General features: G+C 59.2%; 1 protein-coding gene across 1 annotated transcript in view; it reads left to right on the top strand.

Moving 5' to 3' along the window:
* COL23A1 (collagen type XXIII alpha 1 chain) overlaps nt 1-19,661 on the top strand; it is a 296,887-nt gene extending 277,226 nt beyond the window's left edge. Inside the window, exons 10-28 of the mRNA XM_072947128.1 lie at nt 621-656; nt 1,081-1,107; nt 2,771-2,824; nt 3,342-3,404; nt 3,829-3,873; nt 5,263-5,340; nt 6,656-6,709; nt 7,360-7,404; nt 8,260-8,349; nt 9,125-9,187; nt 9,497-9,553; nt 9,798-9,824; nt 10,745-10,807; nt 10,892-10,945; nt 11,152-11,178; nt 12,789-12,842; nt 13,134-13,220; nt 15,170-15,208; nt 15,634-19,661. Coding sequence (XP_072803229.1) covers nt 621-656; nt 1,081-1,107; nt 2,771-2,824; nt 3,342-3,404; nt 3,829-3,873; nt 5,263-5,340; nt 6,656-6,709; nt 7,360-7,404; nt 8,260-8,349; nt 9,125-9,187; nt 9,497-9,553; nt 9,798-9,824; nt 10,745-10,807; nt 10,892-10,945; nt 11,152-11,178; nt 12,789-12,842; nt 13,134-13,220; nt 15,170-15,208; nt 15,634-15,636 — 966 coding nt within the window. The 3' untranslated portion in view covers nt 15,637-19,661. The remainder of the gene's footprint in view (nt 1-620; nt 657-1,080; nt 1,108-2,770; nt 2,825-3,341; nt 3,405-3,828; nt 3,874-5,262; nt 5,341-6,655; nt 6,710-7,359; nt 7,405-8,259; nt 8,350-9,124; nt 9,188-9,496; nt 9,554-9,797; nt 9,825-10,744; nt 10,808-10,891; nt 10,946-11,151; nt 11,179-12,788; nt 12,843-13,133; nt 13,221-15,169; nt 15,209-15,633) is intronic.
* The last annotated feature ends 850 nt before the right edge of the window (nt 19,662-20,511 follow it).

Below are 20,511 nucleotides of genomic sequence, written 5' to 3' on the forward strand. Positions count from 1 at the left end.
CGCTGTAACCCCAGATGGATTCATAGACCCGAACCCCGACCTTGGTTGTAATCTCAGTCCCAGTCCTGACCCTGAGACCGTATGTGGCTAATTTCTCTGCAAATCTCTACCAACCTCTTTCCCCCGATCCCTCCCTCTCTCTCCCTCGTGTCTGTTTCTCTCTGTGTCTCTTTTTCTCTTTCTCCCTTTCCCCTTCTCTTTCTCGCCAGTGATAACTAAGCTTCAGTTGTCCTCCCCTGGTCCTAATCCAAACTCTGGAGGCCAGACCTCATTGAACTACCCCTTTCTGTAACACTGATGTGGGTTAAAGGGACAGCAAGCTGCCCTCCCCCCCACCCAGTGCAGAGCTGGCACCTCCACCAGACTACCACCAGAGTCCGTTGTCAGGGAAGCCCCCCTGTTGGCTCACCCATTCCTTGTCACATTGGGCACTAACTCCCTGAGCCTCAACATTCTCATCTGTGAAGTGGGAACAATGAAACCCCCTTCTCAGAGGTTTGGTGAGACTGGAATGAGGGAATGTACTTGCAGCCCCATCCCAGGGTCTGGCAGGAGATGTGGGCTCAGTCAGCCGTGCAGTGCCCGCCTCCCCTCATTGCTTTCTTCTCATGCCTCCTCAGGGTCCCAAAGGAGAAGCTGGACAAGACGGCGAGACGGTCAGTATCCAGGGCATTTCAGAGGCCTGGGCTGGCAGGACTGTAGCTGCTGGCCTGGAAGCCCCCTCCCACACACACCCACACTGTGGTTGTACGTGTGGCTGTCCACACTGCTGTTCACGTGCACAAACCTGCACTCTTGTCCCCACCAGCAGTGGGGCACGGCTGGACCATGACCCCAGCCCCGGCAGAATTCTCACAGCCCCATGTCCCTGGGAGGGAGTCTGCAGTCCACTGTCGCTGCTTGAGATCTAATGCAGATTTCCGTCCGAGACACACGAATGGGCGGCCCAGCTGGGTTCCAGCAACAGCCCTGCCTGCTCTCTGGGACTTGTCACCTTTTACGATGATAAGGATGATAAGGAAACCAGCCCAGGAGCAGCCTACAGAATCACATTTAACACCCTCTCTTTTCTCGTTCCAGGGCCTGAGTGGACCCCCAGGGCCCCAGGTAAGTGCTCCTCACTCCTGGTCTCAGGCCTTGGGGGGGTGCTGGCTCCCTCCCCCCAACACCTTTCCCTCTCCCACCCCCTCCTTGAAGCCAAAGCCACAGGGTTAGGAGATGGAGCTCCAAGTTCCATGACCTTGGGCAAGTGACTTCATCTCTCTGGGCCTCAGTTTACTCATCTATCAAATGGGAGCATGACAAGCCTGTCCTGCCTCGCCTTCATACCAGGTTGTGAGGACTGAATAGTAAAACAACGTTAGCTTTTGCAGCCCTCTCCAGATGTCAGCTTTTTTAGTTGCTCCTGGAGCAGCGCCTGCCAGGCTAGAAAAGGCCATGGTTCTCCCTGAAGGAGCCAGATCCCTGGACGGAGCAAGAGGGAAGGGTGGGAGAGAAACCCCCTTTAGTGAGCGCCTACCAGGAGCCAGGGGCCTTCAGTACTTTCTCTCTAATCTCGCAACCACCTCCTCCGACACTGGGGGCATCCCAGCCCCGCTTTCGGGAGCAGCGACTTACCCAGGGTCACTCAGCTTGGGAGGGACCATGTCAGAGTGGAGTCCTGGACTGTCAGCCCCACCACCTATTCACATCTCTCTGCGAGGCTCGGGGTCTCTGGGCTGGGAGCGGTGTGCCTGGTGTCTGAGTGGCTATGACCTCTCTCTAGCATCCCCGCGGTCTCCCCCTCAGTGGGCCCGATGTTCCTGGAAAGAAGGTGGGGGGGCCTTGGAGGAGCTTCTTGGTGGGGATGTGGGAAGTGGCTGGAGGGAAAGACCAGGGCTGGGCATGGCAGGACCAGACCCGGGACCTCACCGTGCGTGGCTGCTCTGTCTCTGTCTCTGCAGTCAGGATCTCATTCACTCACTCACTCACTCTTAAAAAATATATCCAGTTATTCAAATGCATCAGATTTGTTCCCACATCAGGGTGCTGGACAGTGGTTCTCAAAGTGCGGTCCCTGGACCAGCAGTATTGGCATTACTGGGGGCTCATTAGACATGCACATTTGGGGCCCGCCCCAGAGGCACTGAGCCAGACGCTGGGGGTGGGCCGGGCTCTGTCCCAGCAGCGCCCTGGGTGATGCCGACCTGCATTCAAGTCTGGGAACCAGTGACCCAGATTGATCGTCCCCCACCGCTGCCCAGGGCCGGGCCTCCTCTTCCTCCTGATGGCCTCAGCAAAACTGTCCCCTCCTCCAGAGGACTGTCCCCAGCCACCTGCTGGAGCACACCCTCCCTGAGTCCCTCTCTGTCCTGCCATTCTCTTCTATTCTCTTCCCCACGTGGCACTATGCATTTACCTGGATATTTCTTTGCCCTCAGCCTGCTCTGACCCTCTGCCTGGCCCACAGAGGGTGCTCAGAGATGTTTGTTGATGGAACAAGTGAATTCCCTCTCTTTCACCCGCCCCCATCCATTCCTTCTGCGCACACCTACTGAGGCGTGTTCTGGGCTGGTTGGACACAGGGAACAGAGGCAGATCTGACCCCATCCCTGCCCTAAAGGGATGAGGAGGGGAGGGTGTCACTGCCCCGACCCAGTGTGACCAGTACTGCCGCCAAGGGTGGGCAGGTATGCTGGGGAGTTTGGGGGGGCGGGTAGCCAACTAGCTGCCAGAGGCCCAGCCTGTGTGTCCAGGTCCAAGGGCTCAGCCTCTGCTGTTCTCTCCTCAGGGGCATGATGGGGCACCAGGCCAGCCAGGGGTCCCTGGACCACCAGGGCCCAAGGTAGGTACATGCCCCTCCTCTGGTGGTCCCCCTGCCTCCCACCTCCCGGGTTCCTGCCTGCCTAGTAAAGCCCCAACTCGGCCCTTTCACATGATGGGCACAGAGGCTGATGACCAGGGCAGGCCAGAGAGAGGCAGCAGGAAGGCCAGGGTCCCACTCCCCACCAGCCTGGCCAGTCGTCCAGGCCATTCCCCTCCCTCACACCCCCAAGTCTTCAGGTTCCTGTCTCAGGTGGCCGCACTCTGCCCTGTCCCCAGGCCAGGGACTGGGTGTCATCCTTGCTCCCCCAGCCTCTCAAGACCCCACCAAATCCTGGCCAGCCTGCCTCCAAACCAGCTGAGCCCCTGAGCTGCTCCAGCTATGCCCCAAGACCAGAGCAGACGGTCCCCTGGGCTGAGCTGAGCCCACCACCCCCTACCCCTGGGTGGGCGCAGGCACATTCTCAGAACACTCTGGAAGCCCGCAGACCCCCAGCCTCCCTCAGCGCTCTCTCACGGCGCACACACCTCTGTTGCAGGGCGAAGCGGGGAGCGCGGGGCCTCGGGGAGAGAATGGCCCGGATGGAGCCCCAGGGCCCAAGGTGACGTCTCAGTTTGCTGCTTTGGCTCCCGAAGCCGCCCTCGTGGGGTGGAGATGTGGCTTCACCTCTAATTTGCTCTTTCAAGTTGGGAGTCCGGGGGAATCCAGGACCAGGGAACTTGTCTGACTGGCGATCAGAGGCTGGCCCGGGGGGGGGCGGGAGGCAGTGGGTCTGGGTGAGTGACAAGGCCTCCCTCCAAGCCCGCTGTGTGGCTAAGAAGCCTTGGGCTCTCGGGCCTCAGTGGCCCATCTCTATGCAACATGGGGTCAGAGGGAAGTCTCGCAGGCCACCTCAGGGAGCCCCATCCCTGGGGTGCCAGTCATGTTCAATCAGCCCTGCGCCCTTTGGAAGAGGGGACTGGAGGGGGCGGGGGAACCTCTGGCTTCAGCTGTGCACGCCTGGCTGCAGCCTTGTGTCTCCGCAGGGGGAGCCCGGCCACCCGGGAGCCGTCGGAGCCGCGGGGCCACGGGTAAGCGGCTCTCCTCCGGCCACAACCCTGGGGTCCGGGGGCCTGGTTCCTTCCGAAGCCCCTGTCCCCCAGAGACCCCAGAACTGAGAGTCTTTTTTTTTTTTAATAAGAATTCACTGGTGATTTTTTTGCTTTTAATTTCATAATACATGCTTTTGGGAAAATGTTCAACTTTGGATGTGAAAATAAGGGCCCCATTCTCTCCCCTCCCCCTCTCCTCCCCAGGCAAGCGTCTGTCTTCCTAGACTCATTCTGGGCATATTCAGACCTTTAATAGACCTTGATCTGTCACACATGGCGTTACCCTACCGCCGTGGGACCCTCCCCGCAGCCCCCATCACAGTTCAGCCCTGTTGCTGGCACAGCCACCGCAGCTGGTCCCAGATCTTCTGTGATGAGCCCCTGTCAACACACCGTTAGGACCACATCCCCGTCCTCTTTCTTGGCTCTGTGACCTCCAGCCATCGCATCCCCTCACACTCCCAGAGGCTGCCTTCCTCCTCCTCCAAAATACAGATCTAAGCCTGCAGCCTGGTCATGCAGGTAGCCCGGGACTGATTAAGCATCAAGTGTGGGAACTCAGTGTACACACTACGGTTCCAGAAAGGCCGTGACCGTGGAGGCAGCTGGCAAGTGAGGCCCTGGCCTGGGTCTCTCTGTCCTGTGCACGGGGCTGACCTCAGGCCGGACCAAAATGCTCCCAGCCCCAGCTGCTCTCCCAGTGGAGAAGTGCTGGGTGGGGAGGGGAGGTTCAAAGGGAAAGGGCAGGGCCCGTGGCGGCACGCGTGCCCATGAGGATGGGTACGCATGTGGACACACACACGAGCAGACACATACGTGTGGACATGTGCGTGGCTGGATGTGCGCTCAGAACCGGAAGTGAATGGGAGCATCAGTGCCTGGTGTCTGCAGCCTTTACCTGAGGTCAGGAAACTGTGGTGTAAGGGCAAGAGCCAGCTGGCCAGGCTTTAATTACTACAGTGTTTGGGGGGGATTGGGTGCTTTGTTCGTTTAAAAATCTGCAGAGCTTCACATCAAAATCAGGCTCTTCATTTTCCCTTGAGGACTCAGAGATGGGCCTCAGTGGGCTTCAGTTCCCACATGGTAAATTACAGCCACCCCCAGACCCGGCTGGGGCTGTTCCTCAGTTGGCCCCAGGCCTCCCCCTTCCCTCGTGTCGCCCCCTGCCTGGCCCTGGAGTGCTTAGTCAGTAAGCCAGCGTGCCAGTGCCCGAGGGAACAGGAGGAGACGCGGGGCTGGGGTCCAGCCAGGAGCCGGGTGAGAACTGGCCCACGGCTCACAGGCCTGTGTGCAGCCGGGTTACTAAGTCCTCTGGGTGAGGCGCCTACCAAGCTCTTCCCTGACATTCTCCCTCCCTTCCCACCTCAGGGTTCCCCAGGCCTCAAGGGCGAGCAAGGAGACACGGTGGTGATTGACTACGATGGCAGGATCTTGGATGCCCTTAAGGTAGCCTTCCCGGTGGGCCCTGATAGGCCCTTGCTGTTCATTTCCTGGGGGAATAGCCACTTACTTGGTGTAAAAATACTTCACTTCTCTGCACAAGGGACCAGGGGCAGCTTAACTCAAGGACCCCAACTTCACCAGGTGCCTGATAAGGAAATCAGTGCTGTGTGGAGATGCACACAATGCTGAGAAGCTGCTGTGAAGGTGGCTGACGGGGCCCTGAGCTCCCCAGAGGCCAAGGCAAAAAGGGAAGCTCGCCCCTCAGGGACAGGAGGCAGGGCCTCCTGGGGAACACAGGCTGGTGGAACTGCGCCTGCCTAGACCTGCATGGTGTGGTGTGGTGTGGTGTGATGTGACGCGGCCCGAGGGTGTGCGTGGGCCTGGTTGTCCCAGACCGGCTGGGAGCTGCCTGGAGAAGCTCCATGAGCACAGAGAGGCGGGAAGTGGATTTCAGATGCCAGACAGGGATGATGGCTGGATTTGACAGGCCATGGGCAGACATAGAGGGGTGAAATTGAAAAACACAAGGTGGGAGGCTAGCTGGGAAGTGGTGTGGAAAGTGGGAGCGGCTGACGGCAGGGAGGTCCCCGGGGAGGCAGGTGCTGCGCCTGGGCACGGAGGAGCACAGGTGGAATGGAGGAAGGTTGGAAGGTGAGGGACATCTCAGTGGAGGCACCAACAAGAAGGGGAAGGTTGGTGCGAGAAAGCAGAGGGAAGGGGCCTGGAGCTTGCTAGGCTGGAAGCTGGGTGGCTGCAGCCTTTGTAAGGGGGAGTGAGTGTCGGGGGTGATGACAGGCCATGGTGGGCAGGGGGTCCTGCGGGAAGCCAGGGTCAAGATGGGAGCTGGGGAGTGAAGACACTTGGGAAGTGATCCCCTACCTGTGAGGCCAAGGGGCGCCCCAGGCCCAGCAGGTGGCAGGCGGAGTTCATAGGAGAGGTCACTGTTGGGGATTCAATTTTGGGGTGGCCTTGAATGCCAGCAGAGGATTTAGGCCTGATTCTAGAAGCAATGGGGAGCCATCCCAGGATCTTGAGCAGGAGAGTGCTGTGAAGAAATCTATATGGAGGTGGGGAATGGCTCTGGGGCAGAGGGGTTCTGGGCGCCCCGGGGCATAGACCCTGGTATCTTACCTGATGCCTGGTGCTGCCTGCCTGGCCTCCCCCGACACACAGGCCTGACCTGACTGGGTGGGAAGAGGGCCGTAAGGGCCACTGCTGCAGTCCAGCTGGGCTGGGACGTGGCCTCGGGATGGAGGGGTGGACGGGCAGTCATGGGGAGGCCCCGCCTAAACACTAACCTCTTGACTTTCACACACAGGGTCCTCCTGGGCCACCGGGGCCACCAGGGCTGCCAGGGCTGCCCGGAGCCAAGGTCAGTGCAGGAGCAGCTGTGTGGCGCCCCAGGCCCCTGTCCCCAGGGCCTGCCCCCCTCCTCTCTGCCACGCTGCCCGTCTTCTCTCCCAGCGCAACAGCCTGCCCTCCCAGCGCTCAGAGAACATGGCCTGCTCCTTCCTGACCAAGCTGGGGCCTTCTTCCTGGCCCTAGCTTCTCCCTGGGAAACCTCGTTCACATGAGTCATCCATAAACAGGCCCCTCATGACGTCACAAAGTCCCATAGGTTACTTAGCTGTTCCTCCAGCCTGTGCGCATCTCTTACACCTGCCCGCTTGGCTCAGGAAAGGGAGCTGCAGACTTTGAAATCAGGGAGGGTCTGGTCCAGGCCATCATCCCTAGGCTGTGTGGCCTGGAGCAGTGACTTAACTCTCCAAGTCTCAGCTTCCAAATCTATAACCTGCCAGCCTTTTATAGCCACGGGCTGCTCGTAGGGGCTGAGGAAACGGGGGAGAGAGGGTGGCCGGTGCCTGGCACTGTGCTGGGCACCCAGTGGGCACCTCCCTGAAGGTCCAACCGTGGGGACCCGACCCAGGGCCAGGGTGCTGGTCAGGGGAGGCAGCTCAGCCACAGATCCCTGCTGGGGGCTGCAGGACACTGTGAACCTTCTCGCTGTCTGTTCCCTTCCAGGGCGAACTTGGACTTCCCGGGGCTCCCGGAATTGATGGAGAGAAGGTCTCTGGCCTTTCATTTCCTTGGTGATGCTAGTGCTTGGCGTCAGACTGTGTGTGTGTGTGTGTGTGTGCGCGCGCGCGCGCACACGCCTGCGCTAAGTCAGAGAAAGGCCACAGAACGGAGTGGACTTGAGCCTCTGTGCAAACCCTGGTGCTGCCCGTGGGCCTCAGGCACGCTGCTCACTTTCTGGCAGCCTCGGTGCCTCACCCGCAGTGAAGATGGTTGACAGGGCTGCCGTGAGGGTAAAATAACTGTGTATGGAAAACACGTCAGAGCAGTGCCCGGCATGCAATAGCAAAGAGCCTTCAAATGTCAGCTAGTAGTGTCACGGCTGTTATCAGTGTGCCTGTGAGTACACACGTGCTTGTGGGATCCCACGTAGACACGACAGCATCCACGGGTGTCACTTGACACTCATGAGTGTGTCTGTAGTGCTGGGTCCCTGGTGTGTGCACGCCACGATGTTACACAGTTGGCTGAATGGGGGAGTGCAGGGGCTGGGTGACTGGGGCATGGCTGGTTGTATGTGGGGTTGGGGGCTCCCGCTTTTGGCTCCTGAGATGTGAGCACAGGGTTGGCCTCGAACCCCATATGTGCCCTCTCAGTGGCTGCCAGCCCCAGCGCTCCACCCCCACTGCCCCAGCCTGCACCCCTGCTTGCAGTGAGGCAGGCCAGGGTAGGGAGTGCCCCTTCCCTGTCCCCGTCCAGGACACTCAGCTCATTTGCCACCTGGGCAAGAGGAGAGGACCCCCAAGGAGGAAGCAGGGGTCTGGCTTGGCCCAGACTAAGCTCTGGGGATCCGCCAGTGTGAGGAGGGGAGAAATGCCTTTTGACACCTTATTCTGTGGCTTTTAGGGTCCCAAAGGACAGAAAGGAGACCCAGGAGAGGCTGGGCCAGCCGGACCTAAAGGGGAAGCAGGCGAGATGGGCCTGTCAGGCCTCCCGGTACGTGGCTGTGTGGGCCCCACCGTGCTTGCTCCATGTGGGAGGCCCGAGGTGGATGCATGCCCACCATGGCACCTGCCAGGGGCTGGGGCCCCGCTGTCCTGGTCTCAGCCCACCCCGGCCCATTGGGCCTTTGAAGAGATGCTCTGGGCTGCCCTGACTCCATAGAAGGTTCCACCCACCCCACCCCACCCCTCCGAGGCCTACTTAAAGGTGAAATAAGGAGGTCCTGCCGGGTGGGAGCAGTAGGCCAGGCGGTGGTTAGACCAGGAGCTCTGACCGCCCAGGCTTGCATCCTGCTCCATTTCTTACGGACTCTGGAACCCTGCTCAAGTGCCCTAATCTCCCTGGGCCTCAGTTTCCTCAGCTCTAAAATGGGGGTGATAATCTCCCACACCCACCAGGGAACACAGGAGCAGGGCAGAGAGTGGTTGACTGGCACCTGGTAAACACTCGCTGTCACCACTGTCGGGCGGCCACCGCTACACACCCGTTGTCCATCCACAAGGCTCGCTCAGCCGAGAGCTGGGGCCAGAGATTGAACCCCGGGTCTTTGCTCCCAGAGCCCCTGGCTGCCCCGCTGCCCCACGAGAAACAGTTCATACCGCTGTTAACGTGCACGTTCCGATTTAGGAAAAACTGTTCTCAGCTGCAAAAGCCAACAGCCTTCCGGGCTTATTGCCCAGAAGCCTTATGGGGGAAGGAAGGGGAGGTGCTGAGCGGGCGGTGATTTTGGTGATGGACAGAAAGGGTTCAAGGCCGCCCTGTCCTGCAGGGCACCGACGGCCCCAAGGGGGAGAAGGGAGAGCCGGCACCTGACAGCCTACAGGAGAGCCTGGTAAGGGGCTGCTGAGGGTCTCTGAGCAACACCCAGCCCCAGCCGCTGGGGCCCCGAGCTTTGGGACAACAAGGGCCATCTGGCCTGCCCACGCGCAGGGCAGTGAGGGAGGGGGAGGGGAGCCTGGGGCCTGTCTTTGAACCCAAAGGCCCGCACTGGGTCCCTCCCCCGGCAGTGCCTGCCTCCGGGCAGGGGGGAGCCTCAGTTGGGTGGCTCAGCCCCGAGGGTGTGCTCCTCCAATGGGTGACGAGCTCAAGTGCTGGCAGGTGAGGGATAATGGGGCGATAATCCACCTCTGACCCTTTCTAGGCCCAAATCATAGTGGAGCCAGGGCCCCCAGGCCCGCCCGGTCCCCCAGGCCCCATGGTAAGAACATCTGGCTTGAAGCAGCTGGGATGTGGAGAGGGTGTGGGCTCAGGCCCAGGGAGGACAGGATACCCCAGTTGGGGAGGGGGCGCATCAGGCCGGGAGGGCAGACCCCAGGTCTGGGCTTGGGAGGCGGCAGAGGGCGGGGTCACAGGGGCCAGTGAATGGCCTGCAAGCCTTTGTGGTCCGGAGGTCTGGACCCAGCTCGATGGCCTTTCTGATCTGCTTTCTCCTCCTCCCCCAGGGCCTTCAGGGAATTCAGGGTCCCAAGGTAAGTTTTGGAGCGTGGATGAGACCCCCCCTACCCTCTGCAGGCTCATGGCCTAGATGGTTCCAGAAGGTCTTGCTAGTAGGCAAAGTCAGGGCCCCACACCGGCCCCAGCCCAGCCCTGCGCCTTCCCGGGGCTTGACTGTTCCCAGTCGCCTGTGGAATAACCTCCTTGATGTCCTCAGAGCTGGGATTCCCCGGACCCCACACTTGACATCTCCATTCCTTGCCCCCTCCCCCCTGCCCCCCCACGTGCACATCTGTCTCCCAAGTGCCCGCAGCCTGGATGTAAAGTCTTGGGTTCGGCATGTATTACATAATACCATGTCTTCTACTCTTAAATTAAAACCTTGAGTGTGGCCTGCCCATGTGCCCTGTGGCGGGGAAGCCAGCTGGGCTCACTGCATCCCTCACGTTTACCCTGGGGGAGGGCACATCTCTGCCTCCCCAGCTCAGACGCGGAAGGGGGCCTCCGAGTCATGGAATCCCAGAGCCCAGTGGGGCTGAGCTTGTGGCCTGACCAGATGTGCTGCTTCTGGTTCTGTTTTGTCCCGAGGCCTCCCCAGATCATGTTCAGAAGAGGCAGCTGCTGGCAGGGATGGGGTCCAAGCCTGGGGCTCAGAATCCCAGTTGCTACTCAGCCCTGCCACTTGCTGGCTGTGTGGCTGGGCCTGTCCCTGCCGGTCCCTGTGCCTCTCTTTCCTCATCTGTGAAGTGGGTGTGACCACAGCCGCCTTCCACGGTTACTGACGGAGCCCGTGTGTGGGAAACTGAAAAGTCCACATGCCCGCAGCTCTTCCCGATTGTTGGCACAGGAAGGTGTCTGCCCTCTGACCTGCACACTTCGGTTCCCACTTAGGCCCCAAACCCCGTGTCCTGCCGTCTGTCTGGCCCCCTAACTGATGTCTCCCCTTTACTCCCAGGGCTTGGACGGAGCAAAGGGAGAGAAGGGCGTGTCGGGCGAGAGAGGCCCCAGCGGCCTGCCTGTGAGTGTCATGAGCCTTATTTGTCCTTTGAGGTGCTAATCTCTGTGACTGTCATGCCTCTTAATGCACTCCTTTTCCCCCCAGGGGCCAGCTGGCCCGCCAGGCCTCATTGGGCTGCCAGGAACCAAAGGAGAGAAGGTAACTGGCTTCCTTTAATGCTCCCCCGAATGTGGCTCCATGCCTGTGGTGTCACTCAGCCCTGGGGGCGCAACCCCTGCGCTCCGCTGGTCCCCAAGGCCAGACTTCAGGTTCTGTGGACCAGCCACTGGACTGAGCTTGCCAGCAGCTCTTCTCCCAGTGCCCCCTCCTCGGCCCCCTCACATCTCCTCTTTGTCTTCCCTCAGGGCAGACCCGGAGAGCCAGGACTTGATGTGAGTACCTCAGCGTTCACTGTGACCAGGCCCCTCCCTTGTGTTGCGTTTGTCCCCATACTGCCCACACAGTAATCTGGTCTGGTTGGCTTTCCCCATGGCTGGGACGACAAGTGATGGGTCTCCTCTGTGTCCCCAGTGCTATGTCCAATGCACAGCCCAGGGAAGGTGCTTTATTGATAGATGGATGATAGATAGAGGATGGAGGATGGGTGGGTGGATGATGGATGGACAGATGGATGAATGATAGATGAATAGATAATGGATGGAGGATGGTAGAGGATGGACAGAGGATGGGTGGATGAAGGATGGATGGATGGACAATAGACGAATGATTGATAGGTGGATACACAGATGATGGATGGTGGACAGATGGATAATAAATGAATAGATGATGGATGGAGGATGGAAGGATGATCTGTTGGAGCAGGGAGGTGGGAAGAGCAGTGAGGAGCCTGTTGAAATATCCTGGTGAGAAGTGACGAGGCTTCAGCTAGGGCAGCATTATGGGAAGGAGAGGAAGAGAAGTATAAACCCAGCACTCATTGGGTCAAGTGTCTTTTGGTTGCAAGAGACAGAAAACCCAATTTACACTGGTTTAAACTGACTCATAACTGAAGAATCCCAACCCAGGGCTCAGATGTGTCAGCGCAGCTGAACCTCTCGCCCTCTCTTGTCTCTGCAGTACAGGGCCACATGGAGAAGCACCAGGTTTGGTCGGGAGGCAGAAAGGACTGAGGGAAAAGCCTAGGCCAGGGCTTTTACTGGGGTTTCCACGGGCAGGGCAGGGCAGGGCAGGTAAACGGTTTGGGGCTGGCTGGTCTGCATAATCCTGTCAGGCTTCGGGTGATGGGGGTGTTCTCCCGTTGCCTGCTCCCTGGCCCTGGACGATTTGGGGTGGGGGAAACGCTGACTTAGTGTGTGAGAGTTAAAGGGGCAGGTTGGGGGACCGGCTGGTCTGCTTCTGAAAGCCATGCTCCCAGACTCGCCCTTTGCTCTCCCTAAGAATTGGCTAGCCCTGGGAGAGGCAGGCTCTCCCCGGCCAGCAAAATTTCAAGGATATTAATACATCGTAAAATATAGAAAGTAAACTACGAAAAGAACACAAGAGGGAACACGTCAAATCTGTTTTTCTGTCCCCAGCGTTCAGCCCGCAGCCCAGTTCCTAGTGGATGCTTAGAAATGGTTGGGTACATGGACAGATGGACAAATGGATGGGTGGGTGGACAAGAGTTTCAGCCAAGGGCAGAGAACAGAGGTCACCGTTTCTTGATCTGCTGAAGAGGGTGACACAAACGTCCGTGAGTTTCCTGGGTCTGTGTCCCCAGCCAAGCCTGGGCCAGTGCCTGCTGCACTGGACCTTAGAGAAAGCCCTTGGTAGCTGTTCTGCCTGAGAGCTTCCCTCCAGAAACACCAGCAGTTCTCCTTTCAGAGGAAGCAGTGCTGGTGTCCTAAACGCACGCTTTTCTCTAAATCAGCCCTGTACCCAGCCTCTGTGCCACCTGGGAGCTGGGGCCAGGCCAGCTTGTACCACGAATGTGCATGGAGGGAAGGGGCAGAGATGAACTGCAAACCTCACTTGCACGTTTAACTTTTCATCCTTTTGTCAGGGTTTCCCTGGACCCCGAGGAGAGAAAGGCGACCAGAGCGAGCGTGGAGAGAAGGTGGGGGAAGCAGAGAGAAGGTGGGGGACAGCTGGAGAGGAGGGGGGGACAGGAGGACAGAGGGAGGGTGGCCAGCAAAGAAAAGGAGGGGCAGGTGGGAAGGAAAGGACACGGGAGGCAGGAAGCAGGCAGAGAGAAGGTGGGATGGGGGGAGGAGGAGGAGCAGGGAGGCTGGGATGGGGCAGCAGGGCAGGGGTGGCTGCCAGACCCCCAGGACCGTCTCTCTGAGAGGCCTTGGAGGCGCCCTGGGCTTGGCAGCCAGGAACATCCCCCATCTCCCTTCTTGCACAGGGGGAGCGCGGCGTCCCCGGTCGGAAAGGAATGAAAGGCCAGAAGGGCGAGCCAGGACCCCCGGGCCTGGACCAGCCGTGTCCTGTGGTATGTGTTAGTGCAGGGTGGGAGCCCAAGCAGGGTGGGAGCCCAACCCAGGTCTTCGCCGCCGCCTCCTGCCAGGGTGGAGCGCCCGCCTTCCCTGTCCTCAGAGCTCAGTTGCAAGTCCCTGAGGTCCCACGGGCCCCGCCCCGGGATGCCCACACTGCTGGGCCCACCCCTTCTGTCTCTGCAGTCATGGATGCGCCCCTTGCCCTGGGCTTGACCCCTCCATGGGCGCGGCTTGGGGACCCCTCTACAGAAATGGAGGCCCGGCCAGGTCACTGCGCCTCTTTACTCATCTTCCTCAGGCGTGAAGTGGGATGGGACCGCCCTCACCTCTCTGGGAGTCTGTCCTGTCCCAGAGGAGGCTTCTGCCAGTCTGGGCAGCCCCACACCCACCCCTGCATCTCCTCCACGTGCCCCAGAGCCCCTTGCCTCCACAGCCTTTCTTTCCCTGCTTTTCTACAACATCCTTTGATGGTCCACCAGACCCAGTGCCTGAAATCATCAAAGTTCAGTTCTCTTTTTCTAGAAGGCAGGGAGGGTTTAGCTGTCAGACTCCTCCAGTGGAACTCGGAAAAGTCAGGAGAAACAAAACAGCTGAGTTTCCATACTGAAACTGACCAGATACTCACATCCGACCACCGCAGCCAGGGGCATGGAGAGAGGAGCCTCCTGCCGTGATGTGTATGGCCCCCTTCCAAAGGGGGTCAGGGCGGGGGACCCCAGAGGCCCAGCCCCCTAACCTCGGGTGGGTTACTTTAGTCCTCCATTCCTCAGTCTCCTCATCCGTGCAGTGGGGATGTTAAACCCTACCTCCAGATGGTTTTGAGGAGGAAAGGCACACACTGAGAGGGCCAGGGATAGCAGACAGATCGGGTGGCCCAGCCTCGCAGCTCGGGCCCTGGGCCAAGACTTCCCTCTGAGTCATTAAGCCTTTGTCTTTGAAACAGGACAATCCTAAATGCGGAGGCAGGCGCGGGGCGCCGGGCTCCAGGGGCCTGGCGAGGGGCAGCGGGCCCTGCCCTGCGGTACGCGGTCTGGCCTGCGGTGTGCTGTGCTGTGCTGTGCTGTGTGCTGTGCTGTGTGCTCTGGGAGGCCTGTGCCCGCTGCCCTGCCCCACCTTCCTCCATCCCGCCTTCCTTTCCATGTCTGCCCCTCCCCCCACTTCCTGTTAGGTCCCAGCCTGTGTCCCCGGTGGATGCGCGGGAGTTCTGGGGGGCATGCTCCCCGTGTCTGGTGTCTGGCGTCTGCCCGCGTGCTTCCGAATGGAGTGAACTGTTGTCCACCACAGCATCCCGCAGGGAAGCTAGGCTGACTGACGAAGGGTCTGCCTTTGTCCCTCTCTGGCTCCGCACCTCCGGGCCGTCTGAGAAAACCCACCCCCCTGCCTGTGACAGTCCCCACTCCAACCTGCCCACACACACCTCCCCGCCCCAGCCCAGCTTCCACCCTGAGCTCAGCCTACCCTGTTTGCCACTCGGATCCAGACACAGGGACCAGGACAGGCCAGAGGGGAATCCCACTTCCTGGACTGTCCTCAAACACATCCTGAAGGCTCTTAGGTCCCCAGTGTGAGGAGCAGAGCCACTGTCACAGCTGCCAGGCAGGAAAGCCATGCAGCCCCTGGGTAGGGCCGGGGCCAGGCCCTGCTTCCAGCCCACAGACGTCCTGCACGATGCCCGGTACTCCACGGTGTCCTGGTTCTGCCCACAGCACCCATGTCCCAGCAAAGCCCACGAGGGTGCACTTGGAACAAGGACAGTGAAGGCTGTTGTGCCCTGTGACTCTCCACCAGCTGGACAGGGCAGACATCAGGCCCTGCCTCAGTGGGTCCAGTGGCCTCACCTGGCAATTCCCAGGGCTGCAGCTCCCAACACCCGGGGCAGGAGTGTGTGGAACACAGAAATCTGACCAGCCCCCATCCCTGTCACTGAAACCTTCTTCCTTTCCAGGGCCCCGACGGGCTGCCCGTGCCTGGCTGCTGGCATAAGGTACCTTGCTGGGAAGAGTGTCCAGGGCAGGCTGGGAGGAGCTGGGACCAAAGGGGCCCCTGGGGCTGGGTGTCTGCCTCTCCCCGGGCTGCGACCGAACAGCCAGGTCTCCCCAGATGACTCTAGTTCTGACTCTCCTGTCTTGGGGCCCAGGGCCTGGGGCTGTGGTCCTGGGTGATTGTGCACAGCCCAGCCTGTGGGTCACTCAGGGCTCCTTGCCCAGCCAGTGCAAAGCCATCAGCACCCGCTGAGACTCTGTCTAAACTCCAACCCCCAGAGGGAGTGGGAACCAGGAGCCTGGGAGGAAGGGATTCGGTGCACACCTGCTCCCGAGGAAGTGGACAGGGTGGGGAGAGCTCGGCCCAGGGCAGGGCCTCCGGGGCCTCCCTGTGCCGCCTCACCTTCACTTTTCCCTCCTTTTCCAGTGATCCCCAGCACGCAGCTGACAACCTGTACAGATCCATGTGGACATTTTTAATTTTTGTAAAAACAAAACAGTAATATATTGATCTTTTTTTCACGGGCTGCACCACCATCCCTGTGGCCTTTTAACATTTGAGAGTGTGCCCGGCCCAGCCCTAGAACGCTCAGCGTGTGAAGCTGGTGGGAAGGTGGACAGGCCCAGCGGGGGCACGGCGTACCTGAGGGCCACCTGCGGGACTTGGCTTTCCCGGGAAGGATCCGGGCCCAGGAGAGGTTGCAAAGACGCCGGCCGGGTTAGGCCTTCAGTCACCTGATCAGCAGAGACTCCGGCTGTCCTGCTGCCCAGGGCCCACCCCATCCAAAAAGGAAAAGGTTCAGGGCACTGATGGCCAAGGCAGCTGCTCCGGGCCTCTCTGGCCTCGGCACTCAGCCACAGCCAGCTGCCCACCCCTTGGGCCCGCCGCCCGGGCCCTGATTCATCAGGGCAGGGCAGGACTGATGCCCAGCACTTGCAGCCAGACACTGGGAGCTGTGGGAAGCACCCCAAGCAGGTGGAGCTCCCACCGAGTTCCGCAGGCCTCAGGAAGCAGCCCGCCTGCCGTGAGGACAAGCATCCTGTGGCCAGGAGGAGAGGCCCAGCGCTATGATCGCCACCGTGTGGGCCCAGCTGCGGGGAGCCCTGTGATCCCCGAGTGTGGAGGGCAGCAGGTCCCAGGCTGCGTGTCTGCCGCTTCCTGTCTGTCTCCATGCCCCTCCAGAGCAGGGACGTGATGGGACTTTGCCAGCCTGATGAGATGGACCTCCAGCTCAGAGTTTGGGTCTCACTGGCCCCAAGTCTCCCAGCCAGGGGAACTCTGGCCAAAAATGAATGTGCAGATGAAGAGAGCCTCAGGGCTCGTTCCAGACAGGCCTGAGTAAGTGGCCTGTGACCCGAGCTAGTGACCCTCTGAGAAGCAGCTGCCCCACCTCTGACAAGGGTTCCCAGCCACCACCTCTGACCCGGCCACTTGCCTGCCCCCTGTGTAGACAGATACTGTTGCGTGTAGTAAACCACAGATGCGCGTCTGGCTGTGCCTGTCCTTGCAGACTGCCCTTGGCACCACCACCAAGCGAGCTTTCAGCCTGGCCTTTGCTAGGTGGGGAGGGATAAGGGGACTGTCCCTGGGCTGGAGCCACCCCAGAAACCAGAGGAAGTAGCTCAGAGTCAGGGCAAAGATGGGTTTGGCGTTGTGAAGACAAAGACTCAAGGCACAGCCCTGCCACGCTGCCACCCGAGCCCCCTTGTCTAGTCACCCGAATTACCAAGCCCCTGTGTGTCCTCTGACCGGATGGCCTCTGACTGCTGCATAACAAAGCACCCCCAAATCTGCTGCCTTAAAACAGTGAGCCTTTCTACTTGTCTCTCACAGTTCTGAGGTAATGGGCTCAGCTGGGTGGTTGTGGCTCAGACTTGCCCACACCTGCTGGTTGATGCTGGCTGTCAGCTGGGACCCCCGATGGCCAGGACACCTCTGTGTGTGTGTGTGTGTGTGGTCTGGGCTTCCTCACAGCATGGCTGCCAGATTCCCAGGTAGACCTCTGTCACCTTTTATGGCCAAGCCTCAAAGGTCAGATGGTGTCACTTTCTGCCAAGATCACAGGTTCACCCTCATTCAAGGGATAACTGTTGACATTGCATTTTAAAGAGAAAATGTGGGATAGGCGATCTTGCATCAGCCGTCCTAGAAAATTCAACCTGTCACTTCGTCGATGCTTACACTCAGACTGTGGTCTGGGGAGAAGCAACTGTGCAGAACACATGAAGAACCTAGGACAGGTGGAGCGCCCAGAAGCGACCACAGTCGTGAGTTCCCTCTCTCCTCCCCACTCCAAGACAAAGCCAGTGCCACAGTCTTACAGCGTATTTCTACATCTCTCATCCCAGCTGGTCTTTACAACAGTCCCAAGAGAGGGACTCAGTGAATGTGCCCATTTCTCAGACGGCAAAATCGAGCACACCCGGGGCGGTATAGACAAGAAGAGGCCTTCAGTCACAGTGTCTCAGCCTTCTTCCTCCAAGGACTGAGGCCCAAGGAGGCCACACTATGGGTAGTTTCCCCCCCGACCCCGCTATGTGGCCTCCTCGCTAAGCAAGAGGCCCAGCCACCTGCTGGCTAAGGAGAAAGAAAGCCCCCACTTCTGTTCCCCTCAGTTGCTGGCACTAAGTGGAAGTCGTGTGGGTCACCAGGGAAGCCATAGTGTGAAAAGAAAGAGAAACATGGTGAGGCTGTGATGACTGATGGAGGCTACTGGGCGTCCAAGTGTCATCTGGAGTTCTGGCGTCACCGCACCAAGCCACTGCACACTACAATTTGTAATTTGCTCCTCCCTGCACCCAGGTACCTTACCGGATCCCCTCTCCAACCCTGTGAAAGACAAGACCGCTTTGGTTGGTGTCACTATTTCTGCTTTACATGTGGGAAAAGTGGGGCTCCGAGGGGTAAGTCCCCTGCCCAGGGATACGCAGCCAGGACGTGGTAGCAGGTGTAGGACGGGACCCAGGCTCTTGGGTATCCTCCAGTTTGTCTCTCTGAAATTGCTTGGCAGGGCATGGAGTCTGTGGGCAGGGCCATGATGCTGGGTGACTGGCAGGTAGATCCTCATGAGGGTAGAAGCCACATGTACCCCGACTTCCCCAGATAATCCAGGAGGTCCTTTCCAGTGCCATCCAGCGGGACAGGGCCATTCATGGCTCACTGCTGCCCTCTTGTGGCCTCATGCTGTGTATTCTTAGGTCTGCAAACATTAAAATTTAAAGTGCAGAGTACTCTAAGAGCTTAGAGTAGGGTCAAGAAACTACAGAAGAGTGAATGACTTGCTAAGGTCCCAGCTGAGACACTGGGGAGCACCTTGCCTTGCAGCTGAGCTTCAGGGATTGAGGGGCTCATGTCCCCCTGCCAAGAGGGCAGCTGTGCCCCACACTAGCCCCTTCCAGAAGTGAGGGAAGCACGTTTACTGAGCCCCGCTGTGTGCCACGGCAGCTAAACTAATCACATGGATGACTGTTCCCCTTTTGCAGATGAAACTGAGGCCCAAGAGGAGTGGGCTTGCCCAGGCCTCCTTCCTCCTCGTCCCCAGGATACAGCTAGAAATGCACGGGATGCTTTCAGTCATCACAATGGTCGGGGGAACACTCCTGGTACTGGTGGGTAGGGCCATGGATAGCAGACATCTGAGACGCAGGAGACAGTCCTGCCCAATGATAAATCATCTAAGAATGTCTGTAACGCCCGCGTTGAGAAACAGCTTGCCCTGGCTTCAAGTCTTGACTCAGCTACTTCCTCCCACCCCCTGCCCTCTTGGCCTCCAGTAGCACCTCAAAGGTCAGGCATGAGACGATGGACAGAGGCGTGCTTCGCATGGGGCCAGAGGAAGGAAAGAGTGGGCTCTTCTGAACAGGAAGAACGGGAGTCTTCCTGGAGTTGTCCTGCCCCTGTTGGAGATACTCTTGGCCCAGGAAATGGCCCAGCTTGGTCTGACCTCCAACCTCCTGACCCTGGACATCCTGGGAGTGAACTGGGCCCAACTGCGGCCTTCTCACCCTCTGCCCTGAGGCAGAAAAAGTCTCTGTGCCAACCTGACTTCTCTGAGCTGCTCTGGGCCACAAGATAGGCTTGTGTTTGGGCTCAAGATAGGGCCAAAGATGGGCTTCACACAGGACTCTCAGTCTCTCTCTGCCACACACACACACACACACAAAACACGTACACAAACATACACAAACATTCACATTGCATTTAAAGCTGGTCACAAGCAACCTCTCTTGGTTAACTTGGGAGGGGTTTTTTTTTCACGAAGTCATACCTAAGGTTCAATTCAGCTTTATAATTTAAAAGAAGAAACTCCATTCAGTTTGCAAAGACAAAAAAGTTCTGGAGATGGATGGTGGTGATGGGTGCATGTGAGGAACTTAATGCCACTGAATGTGTACACTTAAACATGTTAAAAATGGTAAATTTTATGTTATGTACATGTTACCACAATAAAGAAACTCCAAATGTTCATTAATAAATGCCTTAAACATTTTACATTTGCACGGGGGAAAGATGAAGAAATCAGCAACGAGGGGGCAAAGCAAAGAGCTGAGAATCGTGAAGAGGTGGCAGGAGGGACGGCAGGAGCCTCCCCTGCCCCAGCCTGCCCAAGTCACCCCGCTCAGGCTGCAACCTCGCGCCCTTGTTCTAGGGTTCACCAAGGCAGAGAGCCCCAGAAGGGGATACCTCTCTGCTCTCCCAGCTTCCCATGTTTTTCCTCTCGCTCTCTGGAGTTGGGAGTCCAGCTTCTGAGGCACACTTAGCTGTGTGTCTGAGAGCAAAGCCCGCTCCCTTTACTGGCCATGCTTAAGGCTCCAGAGTCCCTCCAATTCCCCTCCCGCCTAAGCACTGTAAGAGTCTCTTAACGTTGCTACACCTCGGCTTCACCCTGCCTGGATTCCAGCAGGAGTCCTGGAGGTCGTGCCCGTGACCTCTTCCGCCGGCCCCAGCAGTGGCCTTGTGCCCTCCTTCTGCCCTTCCTCCGGCTCCTTCACGGGGCTGGGAAGCCCCGCGTCCTGCTCCTGCGCTTCACCTGCCCCGAGGCTCCGGCTGTGCAGCAGGCTGGGCGCCCGTCACACCTGCCCAGGGAACGATCACGGCGCATCGTCCCATTTTATGCACGGGGAGGGCGGCTCAGGGACTGAGCCCGAATCCCCGAGCGAGGCCTGCTGAAACTCAAGAGGCACGCACCTCGGGTGCGGGAGCAGCGGCAGGGTCACCGGGGGTCCCCTCCCGGGCAGGGAAACCGCAGCGGCGCGGAGGGCGAGGCTCGAGGTGCAGTCCCCGCCCGCATTCGGCGAGGCGAGC

The sequence above is a fragment of the Vicugna pacos genome, chromosome 22, assembly GCF_048564905.1.
Source record: "Vicugna pacos chromosome 22, VicPac4, whole genome shotgun sequence".
NCBI classification, from domain to species: Eukaryota; Metazoa; Chordata; class Mammalia; order Artiodactyla; family Camelidae; genus Vicugna; species Vicugna pacos.